Genomic DNA, 13,845 nt, shown 5'->3' on the forward strand with positions numbered 1-13,845 from the left:
TTGAGTTCAGTAGCACCTCAGTGGAGGTGCTAGCTGTGTGACCCTAAAAAAAGATCCTCCTTTCTTTGGACCTCAGCTCCATCACCTGTAAAATAAGGGGTTGGATTTGATTATTTTTAAAGTCTATCATTCAATAATTTCATAAAATCATTTTTATATCCCTTCCAGACTTTCCCAGAAATTATGGTAGAACCTCTCAAAAATTCTCATTCAAATCAAGGGAATCTCATTACATTTGCATTAACTGAGTGCTATGGAATTCCTCAAAAGAATCCTTAACAGCAAAGAACCCCAGCATTTGCTATTACCCAGGTACTCTTCTGGGACTTTGTAGGAAATGGAATTCCAGGTTCTCTACAATCTGGCTCCATCCTACTCATTTAACCTTTTCTTGAACTATTCAACATTATTTATTTTTACGATCTCCACTCCCATCTCCATGTATTTGCCCATACCATCCCCTGCACTCAGAATAGATTTGCTCTGCCCTATCTCCATCCAATAAAAAAAGTTCATAATTTATGTATCACTTTGAGCTTTGACAAAGCACTTTGTTCATAATGACAATGAGGTAGAAAAAGCAATGATTATTATTGATACTTTATCAATGAAGCAACTGAGGCACAGAGAGATCAAATACCTTGTCTCGAGTCACCTAGGTTATAAAGTCTAGAACCTTCACTTCATTATTGGTTCAAGTCTCTCCCTTGTTCCCTGATCTAAATCTAATGTCATCACCTCCTCCACGAAACCTTCCCTAACCCGTACTCACCCTGCCTCAAAGGTGATAATGATCACTTTACCTTGATTTCACTTATCCTTTTCGTTTTTGTATTACACTGATTTATATATCTTATTATTGGGTGTTAAACTGCATGACAGTAGGACCTGAGTTTTATCTATCATTATATCCCTATCACTTAGCACAGTGACTTTTAAAACTTAGGTACTTGGGGCAGCTAGGTGGCACAGTGGATAAAGCACTTGCCCTGGATTCAGGAGGTACTGAGTTCAAATCCAGGCTCAGACCCTTGACACTTACTAGCTGTGTGACCCTGAGCAAGTCACTTAACCCTCATTCCCCTGCAAAAAACAAACAAAAAACACAGACACACAAAAACCACACACAAAAAACTTAGGTACTCACAGAACATCTTTTTCATGAATAAATGAATCAATTAAACAAGGTTAGGGGAAAACATCTCTAAGCAAATATGCCCTGACCTATTCACCTAGTCCAGCAGGAGCCATAGGAGCTTCAGTGACAAACAGTGTCACCAGGTGATAGATTTTCCTTATCTGCCATTTTCATTCTCTTCCTTAGAATGTTCTAGGAAATTAATTACGAGATCAAAATTCCAGAGTCTTAAAATGCCCTTGTATACACACTCTTATTCTGAGTGCCATACAAAAGTCAATCTAACATCATCAAATTCCTGTCCACCAGATACTTCAACTCAAATGCAAAGACTCATTCAATTACGGCCAATCTTATTTACATCATAGTAACACCTGATAAGTATGGAAAAGAAAATAATAAGGGATAATATAATGGTTTTCTAAAATTTGAAGGGTTGTCAAGTTAAAAATAGTATTGGTTCTATAATATTCTAGAGGACTGGACTAGGACCAATGGGTACACATTGGAGGGAGACAGAGTTTTACTTAATATAACCAAAAGTGTTCTACATTTCTAAAATTAGAAGGGGCTTTGTTATGAGCTAGTGAGCTTCCTACATCTATAAGTAGATCAGGAAAAAATGGTGGAGAAACACTTTATCTGAATGTAAATCTAGGCAATGGGGCAATGAAATATGAAAAGACATTCTTAGTTTATTGTTTTTCACCCATAGGCAAGGAAGAGGTAGCAAAGCACAATGGGAAAAGAAGTGATCTTTCTTACCTTCAAACCCCCAATGCTAAAGCATTTCAAAAATGTTTGCTGAATAGAATAAAATTCTTAAATGGGAATGGGAACTTAATAGGATCATTAAGGTTGAAGGAACATTCAAGATCATCTTGCTTCCTTCAAGCCTCAAATTACATGCCGCTTCCTACAGAACGCCTTTCCTAGTAGGTGTATTCCCCAGCACAAAGCACAGTGTCTTCCACATTGCAGGCACTCAATAATGCTTGTTGGATTGGATTGAATCTAGTCCAACCCACTCATTTTACAGTTGAGAAAACTGACAGCCAGAGAGATTAAGTGAATTACCTAGATTCACATAGAGTAAGTGGAAGATCTATGATTCAAACTCCGGTTCTCCAGCTCAAAATCCAAAGTTCTTTCCACTATACCCCAGTACAACACAATTGAGATAGGAGATCCCTAAGGTCTCTACCATCTCTTGATATTGTTGTTCTCGTTGCCGAGTTGTTGTTTCAATCACGTCTGACTCTTTGTGACCCCATCTTGGGTTTTCTTGGCAAGGGTACTGGCATGGCTTGCCATTTCCTTCTCCAAGCTCTTACAATTCTTTTATTCACATGTGCATATTCTTATTCTGCTATTGTGCCTGTTCTATCTGTCATCATCAGGGTTGATATAATACCACAGACTGCAAGCAACCAGAGGCCCAGAACTGTATCTGTCTAAAATGTTTCTTATCATCCACATAACACCATTGGAAAACAGATGGCTATTAAATAGACTTCAAAGTTACTGACAGCAAGAGTGAGCAAGAGGTGGAGGTAGGTGAGGGGTGGAGGTAAATAAAGAGAGAAGCAAAAGCAATTGTACTAGGATGAGAATTTGAGGAAGGGACAAAGGTCAGGGGAGCAGGGACCCCTGCAGGGATGGTATGACAGCTGGTCTTTTTAGGAAAAGCCTGTACTTTCTCAGCCTGTGCTGAAGCACCCATCTGTGTTTGTGTGTGGGTTGAGGGGGGCACAGGAGGAGTTGTTTGTTTTTGTTGGTTTTTTTCCCCCACCAACTGAGTTGTTGAAAGAACAGTATTTGGCCACCTTGGCGGCTCCATCAGCACTCTCGTCCAAGTGATGGTAAGCAAGTAGTACTCACCCATTGTGTTGTTGGCTCGAGAACAGGATGTACGTTTCAAGATTTCATGCACCTAAAAAGAAGGAAGACGGGAAAGCCATGAGACCAATTATCATGTCCCTGGGCAACACACAGATTTGAACAACACACACTGGGGATTGTGGAAAGAGGCCTGGTGAAACGAGGGGGAGGAGAGGGGAGAAGAATATGTATGCATTTTGACTGAGCCAGGGGAAAAGCCAAGCATATGTTGAACTCATGTACTGAACGCCAAACCCAATCAAACTTGAGTCCTTCGAGAGAACAAAGAATTTAACTCCCCCACACATTCCCTCCCTTTCACCCCACCTGGAAACAAATATGTAAAATACAACACACTGTCACCCATGGTGTATGCATTATGTGCACACCACTCTTTGGGATTATAATGGTAACCTCTTTAAAAAAAAAAAAAAACAATTTCTTCCAATTCCCCAAATTGGGAAAACACAGTGAATACCTATAAAACACCAAAAGAAGCTGAAGCAATGGACCATCTCTGAGAAATAAGACATAGGTCTTCTAGTAGGATATTGGAACTTAATGAAAGGAAAGAGATTTCAAGAGAGCAGCCCTTTCTACCACTCATGCCTGTGGACACTGGCACAAGTCAGCACCTGTACATATTGTGACTTGTTATTGCTCTCTGATGGCTTCCCCACATTAATCCTGCCTTCCCAGCTAGAAAACTCCTTGAAGGCACAGAGTTTGTTTTATATTTCTTATATATCCATGGTGCCTGAGAGAGGCTGAGAGCATAGTAGGAACGTAATAAGTAGGATGCCTTAAAATGCACGTATTGGGGATAAAAAAATTCAAAATAGTAACCACTTATGTGCCATATTCTAAGGCCTGAAGGAAGTAAAAATCTGCCTTTGGACATAATCTTTAAGTTCAGGAAGCATATAATTTAGTAATAACTAAAAAATAATGGAATCACAATTCTAGTACTAGAAGGCGACCCTAGAAGGACAAATGACCACAGGTCACACAGTGACAGAGCTGGGATTTGAACCCAGGTCATCAACTCCAACTCTATAATACTTTCAACTGAATTCACACTGCCTCCTGAGAGAACTTTAGGAAGCCCTAAAATTTGACCTTTTTAATATTTTCATGAAAATCTGTCATGGGTAGGAGAGAGGGAGAGATTTAGCATCCTATACTTCAAACTCATGTAGGGTATATGGGTAGGTGATGCAATGGAATACTGGGCCTGGAGTCAGGAAAACTCATCTTCCTGAATTCAAATCTGGCCCCAGATACTTACTAGCTGTGTGGCCCTGGGCAAGTCACTTCACCCTATCTGCCTCAGTTTCCTCATCTATAAAATGAGCTCAAGAACTAAATGGCAAACCACTCCTCTATATTTTCCAAGAAAACCCCAAATAGGATTACAAAGAGTTGGACATGACTAAAAATGACTGAACAACAAGAACATCACTAAACTGGTTATCCAGTGTAAATCTGTTATTCCAGGCTGATAAAGAGAGTCAAAGTAAGGGGATAACTGAGATAGGTGGAACCATAGTTCACAGAGTGCTGGGCCTAGAGTCAGAAAGACCTGAGTTCAAATTTAGCCTCAGGCACTCACTAGCTGTGATCCTGAGCAAGTCACTTAACCTCTAACTGACTCAGTTTCCTCATCTGTAAACTGGAGATATCATCCCCTACCTATCAAGGTTGTTGTGATGATCAAATGAGTTAACAGTGCCTGACACATGGTAGGTATTATATAAATGCTTATTTCCTCCCCCCAAAGGTTGTATTTGGAAGGACACAATCTGGCTGACTGATGGCCATTTGGTAGGGTCTGAAGATGGATGTTTATGCCTCTCTGCCAAGCTACTCTAAATTGCACTAAAAAATTGTTGTAGGATAAATAACTGTCTCACCCTGACCCCCACAAAGCAAAGGGTACAGGGAGGAGAAGTATATCCATCTTGCTATTTGGGTCAAAAGGAAGACAACTGGGGCAGGGGCAAATCCTAATCCTGTACTGAAGAATCTGTGCCCCACGGTAGGTCAAGGTGGGGCTGTGGGAGCAGGGCTGATGAATGAGCAGAACCTTGTCTCTCCAACATTGCTCACATCTTATATTCCAGCCCCAGAGTTAGTGGGAGTGGCACACAAATAACTTCCAGTAGAACTGGATCCAGCAGCCTTTAATTCTGTTTGTAATATGAGGCAGTAATTAAACAGTGATAATAATTAGGAACAGTATTTATGGGGCATTTTATTATTTTACAAGCATTTTGCAATTATCAGTTAATCCCCCTGACACCCTATAACTACCACCACCCCCTCACTCGAAGAGACATGCAAGGAACTCAAACTGCAGAGATATTTAAGTCACTTGCAATAAAACCAAACCAAAGGAATGGAAAATATATGCCTCTTGTCATAGGAATAAAAAAAGAAATACCCATAAAACAAGTTTGTTTCTTTCTGACAAAACCAATGTACCCTTGTTGTTGTTTGGTCATTTTCAGTCATGTCTGACTCTTTGTGATCCCCACTTGGGGTTTTCTTAGCAAAAATACCGAAGTGGTTTGCCATTTCCTTCACCAGCTCATTTTACAGATGAGGAAACTGAGGCAGACTTGCCCAGGGTCACACAGCTCATAAGTAACTGAGGTTGGATTTGAATTCAGGAAGATAACTCTTCCTGACTCCAGGCCTGGTTTTCAATCCATTGCATCACCTAGCTGCATACCCTAGATGAGTTCTAAATATATTCTCAGGGTAAAACTTCTCCAATCATTATAAGATGAATAAAAAAGCAGTCGGGGGGGGGGGGCAGCTAGGTGGCGCAGTGGATAGAGCACTGACCCTGGAGTCAGGAGTTCAAATCTGGCCTCAGACACTTAACACTTACTAGCTGTGTGACCCTGGGCAAGTCACTTAACCCCAATTGCCTCACTTAAAAAAAAAAAAAAGCAGTCAGAGGATCATCTTTTTCATTTTCTTGCCTCTAGGCATACCTGAAATTTGTACTGATGCCAGCAGGTCAAAGTCTAGTTCTTTATTATGACCTTAAATGACCTTTATGACTTTGAATAAGTCCTATTACCTCTCTGGGCCTCAGTTTCTTCATCAGTAAAATGAGGGCATTTTAACAGAAAAATGACCTTTAAGGTCCCTCTAGGTTGCTTTCTTGCCTTGCTGTCTCCACTGAGGCCATCTTCTTCATCTCTTCCCCAGTGGAAAACTACTAGACTCTACCTCTGGAACCACCTGAAATTTTGATGGGTTAGCTTTGGCTTTATCTTGCTGGGAATCAACTGCACTTCTTTACCATCTTCATGCCACGTCAAGGGCAATTGCTCCTCCTCCACTCTCTGATTTCCAGCTCCCATTCATATGGTAAGTTTCTCCATCAGATTGTAAGCTCCTTGAAGGCAGGGACCATCTTACCTTTATTTTTATTCCCAGCACTTAGTACAGTGCCTGATACATAGTAAGTGCTTAACAAATGTTTTCTAAATTTCATCTAAATCTTGGGAACTCCAAAAAGGGATAACTCCATCACTGTCTTCAGACAACCTCAGTCAGGTGTCCCTGTGTCTCACTACTCTAAGCACCAGGAGTGTCCTTTGAATACCCAAACCTTAGTCACTGCAACATTAGCTCCTTTCCAAGTGCTCAAGCAAAATGTATTTCTAACTTCCAGTTGATGACATTGGGCAATTTCATCCTACCCCTAGCATTCTTTTCTTCTTTTGTCCTCCCTTAGAAGAATTAATTCTTGAAGCGAATGAAAACAAAGGAGTCAGCAAATAGAAAATTGCACCTTATTAAATCATTTAAAGTTGTGTCCCTTGAAGGGAACCATGATAACAAATGCTTAGTAACCAACAACACTGGGCAAATGGAGATTCCATCAACAGACTCAAACTTGCTAAGGAACTATGGAATCTGAAAAGAAAGCAAATGCTTGTCATGCTAGAAGGGCTTCAGCCAAAGAAAGATCCACACAATTAGGCTTTCTATAGAGTAGTCTGGCTCTTGCTGTTGGATAAATATTTATTTCCAGGGTTTTCCATGATACAAATAGCCAAGAACTCCTTGGAGAGAAGACAAAAGGGAGGCAGAGGATGAGGGAAAGTGGCAAAAGTACTATATTGGTCATTGATTGGAAATGGCTAAACAAATCATAGTAGATAGATGTAACAGAATATTTCTATGTTAGAAAAAAGTATAAATGTGATAAAGACAGAATGTTTGGGAAGGCAGGTGAACTGATTCAAAGTGATGTAAGCAGAACTAGGAAAAATACACACAATGACTACAATAATGTAAATGGATAGAACAACAGCAAAGCAATTGAAATGGAGTACTACAAAATTATAATGTCCAAACTTGACCCCAAAGAAGACATATGGTGGGTATCTCCTCAACTTCCTTGCAGAGGTAGAGAACCAACTACTTATGCCAGACTTCTTTCAATGTGTTACTTAGTTTTGATGAAGTTTTTAATGCTTTCTTATAAACAATAACCTCTAGCAGATGGTAGAGAGGGATACATTTGGAAATGTAGGCAATATAAAAGCAAAAGCTATCAATAAAATTTTTAATATAATATTGAGAGCCAGGAGACTTCTGATCCTAGCAGTTACCACTAACTTATAATGTGGTCTAATCCAAGTTATTTCTAGCCTCTGGACCACGGGTTCCAAATGTGCAAAACAGAAGGTGGACCCAAGCTTACCCCAAGCTCCCCAACTAACTATGGACCATCTAATATTCTAGGATTCTGGGATTATCAGAATGACCCTAGGGAAAAGTATGCAAAGGGATAGTTTGCCTCCCAAACTATCAAGCACAGGGAGATTTGTTTGCCATCTCTTTTGCCACTGGGATTTACCTCACTGTTGCTTGGCAACCTCTAAGCAAATAGTGTCAGTCAGCAGGTAGAACCAAGCCAGTTGCTCTTCCCTGCCTTACCCCCAAACCCATTCACCTGCCAGCCACACTTGCTTACTTACAATGCGGCTCCTGGTGGCATTGTCAAAGAAGGTGTCCTTGTCCTGGATGTTGTACCTGTAGACACCAAGAAAAATGATTACGAACTTCTTTCATGCATGACACACTGTCCACAACATATCCTCTATGGCTGCACTGTGGCCAGGCAGAACACACAAGCTCAGAGTTGGAAGGTGCTTCAGAGGCTCTCTAGGCCTACCTGTAACCCATTAGTCATCTCTTTCACAACAGCAAACAACAAGTATATATTAGGCACCTACCATATATCAGGTACTATACTAGGACCTGGTGATACAAGTACAATGTACAAATAACAAAGAGAAAAATAATTCCTTCTTGCAATGAACTTCCCTCTACTGAGGGAAAGAAAAGTGAATGTAAAAATGTAATCACTATAAATGTAAAATGAATATGAATATATACAAAGGAATTAATTACGAAGGAATTTGGGCATTTGGGGGAAATCAAGAAAAGCTTCATGTAGAAATTGGTGCCTGATTAGCATTTTGAAAGGAGAGACTCTCTATGAGGCAGAGATAAGGAAGGAGTTTGTTCTAGGTATGGTAGATGTCCCCAACAAGGACATAAAGATGGGAGATAAAATGTCACATATAAGGAATACAAAGAAGGTTAGTTTGGTTATATTGCAGAATGCAGGAAGGGGACTCACGTCCAATGAGACTAAAAAAATCAATTAGAGCCTGGTTTTGAAAGACTTTAAAAGTTAACGGATGGGACAGATAGATGGCACAGTAGATAAAGCACTGGCCTTGGATTCAGGAGGACCTGAGTTCAAACCTGGCCTCAGACACCTGCACTTACTAGCTGTGTGTCCCTGGGCAAGTCACTTAATCCTCATTGCCCCGCCCCCCCCCCCCAAAAAAAAGTTAACAGAGGAATTTATATTTCATTCTGGAGGCTACAGAAAGCCACTGAAGTTGATGGAAGAAGATAGTCGCGTGATCATATGTATGCTTAAGGAAGATTACATTGGTATTGGTGTGTAAGAAGGACTGGAATGGGGAGAAACTGGAGGTATGGAGCCCTATTAGGAGGCTGTTGCAACAATCTAGGTGAGAAGTGTTGTGGGCCTGAATTCAGTGGTAGCTGTATAAGTGGAGAAAAGGAGTCAGATACAAGAGAGATTGTTCAGGTAGAAATGACAAAATTTGGCAGATGATTGGATATATGGTGTTAAAGAGAGTGAGGAGTTCACAATAATGTCAAAACCATTAACCTAAAACACTGGAACAATGGTGCTACCTTTGACAGAAATAGAGAGGTTTGGAAGAAAGGCAGGTTAGGGGTGGGGAGAGAAATGTTGTAAATATGTTGAAATTAAGATGTCTCCATGAGGATATATAATAGAAATGTCCAACATGCATTTGGTGATGTGAATCTGAGGCTCGGGAGAGAGACAGAAAGGGGAGAAGAGAAAGGAGGTAGGGACAGAGAAAGAGAGGTATGTCAAGGTGTAATATGTATAGAGATAGTTAAACTAGAGCTGATGAGATTTCCAGGAATGATGATAGATGGAGAAGAGAGAGAAGAGGAAGAGGAAGAAGAAGAGGGAGAGGAAGAAGAAGAGGGAGAGGAAGAAGAGGGAGAGGAAGAAGAAGAGGGAGAGGAGAGGAGAGGAGAGGAGAGGAGAGGAGAGGAGAGGAGAGGAGAGGAGAGGAGAGGAGAGGAGAGGAGAGGAGAGGAGAGGAGAGGACAGGAGAGGAGAGGACAGGAGAGGAGAGGAGAGGACAGGAGAGGAGAGGACAGGAGAGGAGAGGACAGGAGAGGAGACGAGAGGAGACGAGAGGAGACGAGAGGAGACGAGAGAAGACAAGAGGAGTTACATATAGTCCAAGATGTACTTCCAGGGCACCCAGAACTTTCCCCAACATGGATGTAGTGCTTCCAGTTAAATATAGGTGAGGAAATAAATTATCCTAGATAAGAACATCCCCAAATGACTTGTGTGTGCAGCACAAAATGAAGTGCCCAGACAAAGTTTCTCTAATGAGAGGGAGAGGGAGAGGGAGAGGGAGAGGGAGAGGGAGAGGGAGAGGGAGAGGGAGAGGGAGAGGGAGAGGGAGAGGGAGAGGGAGAGGGAGAGGGAGAGGGAGAGGGAGAGGGAGAGGAGGAGGGAGAGGAGGAGGGAGAGAGAGAGAGAGAGAGAGAGAGAGAGAGAGAGAGAGAGAGAGAGGTCACTGCTAACTTTGGAAAGAACAGTTTCAGTTGAAAGAAAAGGGGGGGAAGTTAGGTGGCACAGTGGATAAAGCACTAGGCCTGGATTCAGGAGGACCTGAGTTCAAATCCAGCCTCAGACACTTGACACTTACTAGCTGTGTGACCCTGGGCAAGTCATTTAACCCTCATTGCCCCACAAAAAAGGGGGGGGGGAAAGAAAGATGAAGTCAGAAGCTAGATTCCAAAGGGTTGAGGAACAAGAGTAAAGAATTGGAAGCAGTAAGTATATACTATTCCCTTTTCAAGGAATTTGCCTGAGAAAGGGAAGAGAGATGGAGGATAATAACTTGAGGGAAGAGTAGGAATCAGTTAAGGGAATTTGCTGCTTTTTAAGAATGGGGGAGATGGGTATATAGACAGTGAGCAAGTATCCAATTACAAATCTCATGTTTTAAAAGGATTATCTTCTAGTGATGATGGCCCACTTGAGTTTGGGTTATATGAATTTGTAATGTGCACAGTTGGCGTGGATGTGAGACTTCCTCCAGTTTTATTTAGCAGCTTCTCAGTAGGAATGGTGGGAAAGGTAAATGGTGGGTGTAATCCAGGGCAGAAATGTGGCCAGTCTTTGGAGAAAGGAATGCATTTACATACAACCCAAAATCTGTATCCTGAAAGTTAAGTTTGAGTCAAACTTCCTGTCCCTCATGAAATCATAGGATTTAGGGCTGATCATCTAATCTAAACTCTTTTATTTTATTTTATTTTAGAGACTGAACTAGAGAGGTCAGTGAAATCACCTGGCCAAAGTCACATAGTAATAAGTTATAAAGGGGGGGATTCAAATTCAGGTCCTCTGACTCAGACCACCTTCGGGAAACCCTGGAAGATCTTTGTAGGGTAGATACTGTCCAGAAGGTCAGAAGACAGCAGTCCTTCTTTTTTTTTTTTTTAATTTTTTTTTTTTTTTAGTGAGGCAATTGGGGTTAAGTGACCTGCCCAGGGTCACACAGCTAAGTAAGTGTTAAGTGTCTGAGGCCGGATTTGAACTCAGGTACTCCTGACTCCAGGGTCAGTGCTTTATCCACTGGGCCACCTAGCTGCCTTGACAGCAGTCCTTCTAAAGGTCAAACAGACTATCCTGCCCTAGGAGTCAATTTGATCATAACTATATAATAGTTAACACTTATTTAGTGCTTACTATGTTTTACAATTATGATCTCATTTGATGCTCACAACAACCCAAATGGAAGGGAGGAAGAAGCATTTTACATAACACCTACTATTTGCCAGGCATTGTGCTAAGTACTTAACAATATGATCCCATCTGATTCTCACAACAGCCCTGGGAGGTAGATGCTATTATTAGCCCCATTTAACAGATAAGAAGAGAGTCAAACAGAAGTTAAGTAACTTGCCCAGCTAGGACTGTTTGTCTGAGGCCAGATTTGATGTCTGGACTTCCTGCTTCTAGTCCCAGTGCTCTATCCACCTAAATGTTTGTTCCATAGACCCACCTAGTGGGAGAGGAAAGGTATGATTGTCATTTGTTTACCCTGAAACTTCAACCTGATTTACCTGTGTCTGATCCAGAGGCTGGTCTGACAGAATTACAACACAGTCAAATGAGAGACAAGATGGATAAAGCCTTGGGGTTACAATGAGTCACAAGAATGGAAGGGCTTGGAATCAGGTGCCTCAGGCTCAAGTCTTGGCTCTGATAATAGCCAAATAAGTGACTTGGGAAAGGTAATTTAATTTCTCTAAGCAACCATTTTGTCATCTGCCAAATGGAGATGATAATACTTATCCTGCCTACATCACAGGGGGGTTATGAGGATTGAGTGAGACAATATACCTTAATATACCTTTTTAAACTGTAAAGCTCCATGCAAATGTAAAGCATTGTTAACACCATTCAACACATCTCGCATATAGATACCACAGCCCTACTACATTTCAACTCAATTTAGAACCATGTTGATCCTGACTCTACACATCATGGTTACCCTTTAGATTTGAGGCTTCTGAGTTACGAGTATAAATGTTCTAAATTTCAGACATTTATTCACCATAAGTCATATCTTTTTTTTTTTTTTAGTGAGGCAATTGGGGTTAAGTGACTTGCCCAGGGTCACACAGCTAGTAAGTGTTAAGTGTCTGAGGCCAGATTTGAACTCAAGTACTCCTGACTCCAGGGCCAGTGCTCTATCCACTGCACCACCTAGCTGCCCCAAAGGGCTTACATTCTAAAGGTAAAGACAATATGGACATGTGTAAGTATAAAAAACTATGTAAAAGAAATACATGATAATCTTGAAAGATGAGACATTAGCACAGGACTAGAAAATGGCAAATGCAGAAGCTTGCTTCCTGCACTGAGTCCTTCAGGAAACCAAAACAATCTAAGAGGAGAAGAAGGAGTGCATTCCAGACATGGGGAATAGTGTGTACAATAGCAGAAAAAAAAAGAGATGAGGTATCAGGTATGAGGAACAGCAGTTTGGCCAATATGGCTAGACCATAGAGTAAATGGAAAGGAATTGTATAATAAAGATGGAAAGGTAACCTGAGGACAGGTTATAAAGACTGTTAAATGACAAATGGAAGAATTCAGAGCCATACCAATCAAACCACCAAAAATTATTTTATAGATCTAGAAAAAATAATAGCAAAATTCATCTGGAAGAACAAGAAGTCAAGAATATCAAGGGAAGAAACCAAAGTTATCTATAGTCATATGAAAAAATGCTCTAAATCATTATCGATTAGAGAAATGCATATTAAAACAATTCTGAGGTACTACCCCACACCCATCAGATTGGCTAATATAACAAAAAATGAAAATGTTAAATGTTGGAGCCAATGTGGAGAAACTGGGACACTAACAAACTCTTGGTGGAGTTGTGAACTAATCCAATCATTGTAGAGAAAAATTTGGAAATATGACCAATGGGCTATAAAGCTATACAACCCTTTGATCCAGCAATAACACTGCTAGGTCTATATCCCAAAGAGATTCTTTTTTTAAAAGGCTGAGCAGGGGGAGAACCTATTTTTACAAAAACATTTATAACAGCTCTTTTTTGGCGGCTAAGAATTGGAAATTGAGAGGACACCCATCAATTGGGGAACAGCTGAACAAGTTGTGGTATATTATTGCAATGGAATATTACCATGCCATAAGAAAAGACAAGCAGGATGATTTCATGGAGAAAAATAGAAAGCTTTATATGAACTTATACAAAGTGGAGTGAATAGAACATTGTACACAGTGACAGCAATACTATATGATGATCAACTGTGAATGACTTAGTTATTTTCAGCAATACAATGATCCAAGACAATCACAAAGGACTCATGATGAAAAAGCTATCCACCTCCAGATAAAGAACTGATGTTGTATGAATATATACCAAAGGATACTATTTTTCACTTTCTTTTTCATTTGATTTTTCTTATACAAAATGATTAATATGGAAATGTGTTATGATTACACATGTATAACCTATATTAAATTGTTTGCCATCTCAGGGAAGGGAAGGAGAGGAAGGGAGGGATAGAATTTAGAACTCAAAACCAAAAAAAAAAATTTGGGGAGAAAATAAAATATTATTTTTAAATGATAAATAGAAGAGTTTGTG

General features: G+C 40.5%; 1 protein-coding gene across 1 annotated transcript in view; it reads right to left on the minus strand.

Annotated features, from left to right (window-relative positions):
- The window catches only part of ANO2 (anoctamin 2), a 518,536-nt gene that overhangs the window by 367,191 nt on the left and 137,500 nt on the right, over positions 1-13,845 (minus strand). The window contains exons 5-6 of the mRNA XM_043967816.1: positions 8,026-8,080; positions 3,020-3,071 (exon numbers count right to left, since the gene is read on the minus strand). Of these exons, the coding sequence (XP_043823751.1) occupies positions 3,020-3,071; positions 8,026-8,080 (107 nt within the window). The remainder of the gene's footprint in view (positions 1-3,019; positions 3,072-8,025; positions 8,081-13,845) is intronic.

This window comes from Dromiciops gliroides, chromosome 5, assembly GCF_019393635.1.
Source record: "Dromiciops gliroides isolate mDroGli1 chromosome 5, mDroGli1.pri, whole genome shotgun sequence".
Lineage (NCBI taxonomy): Eukaryota > Metazoa > Chordata > Mammalia > Microbiotheria > Microbiotheriidae > Dromiciops > Dromiciops gliroides.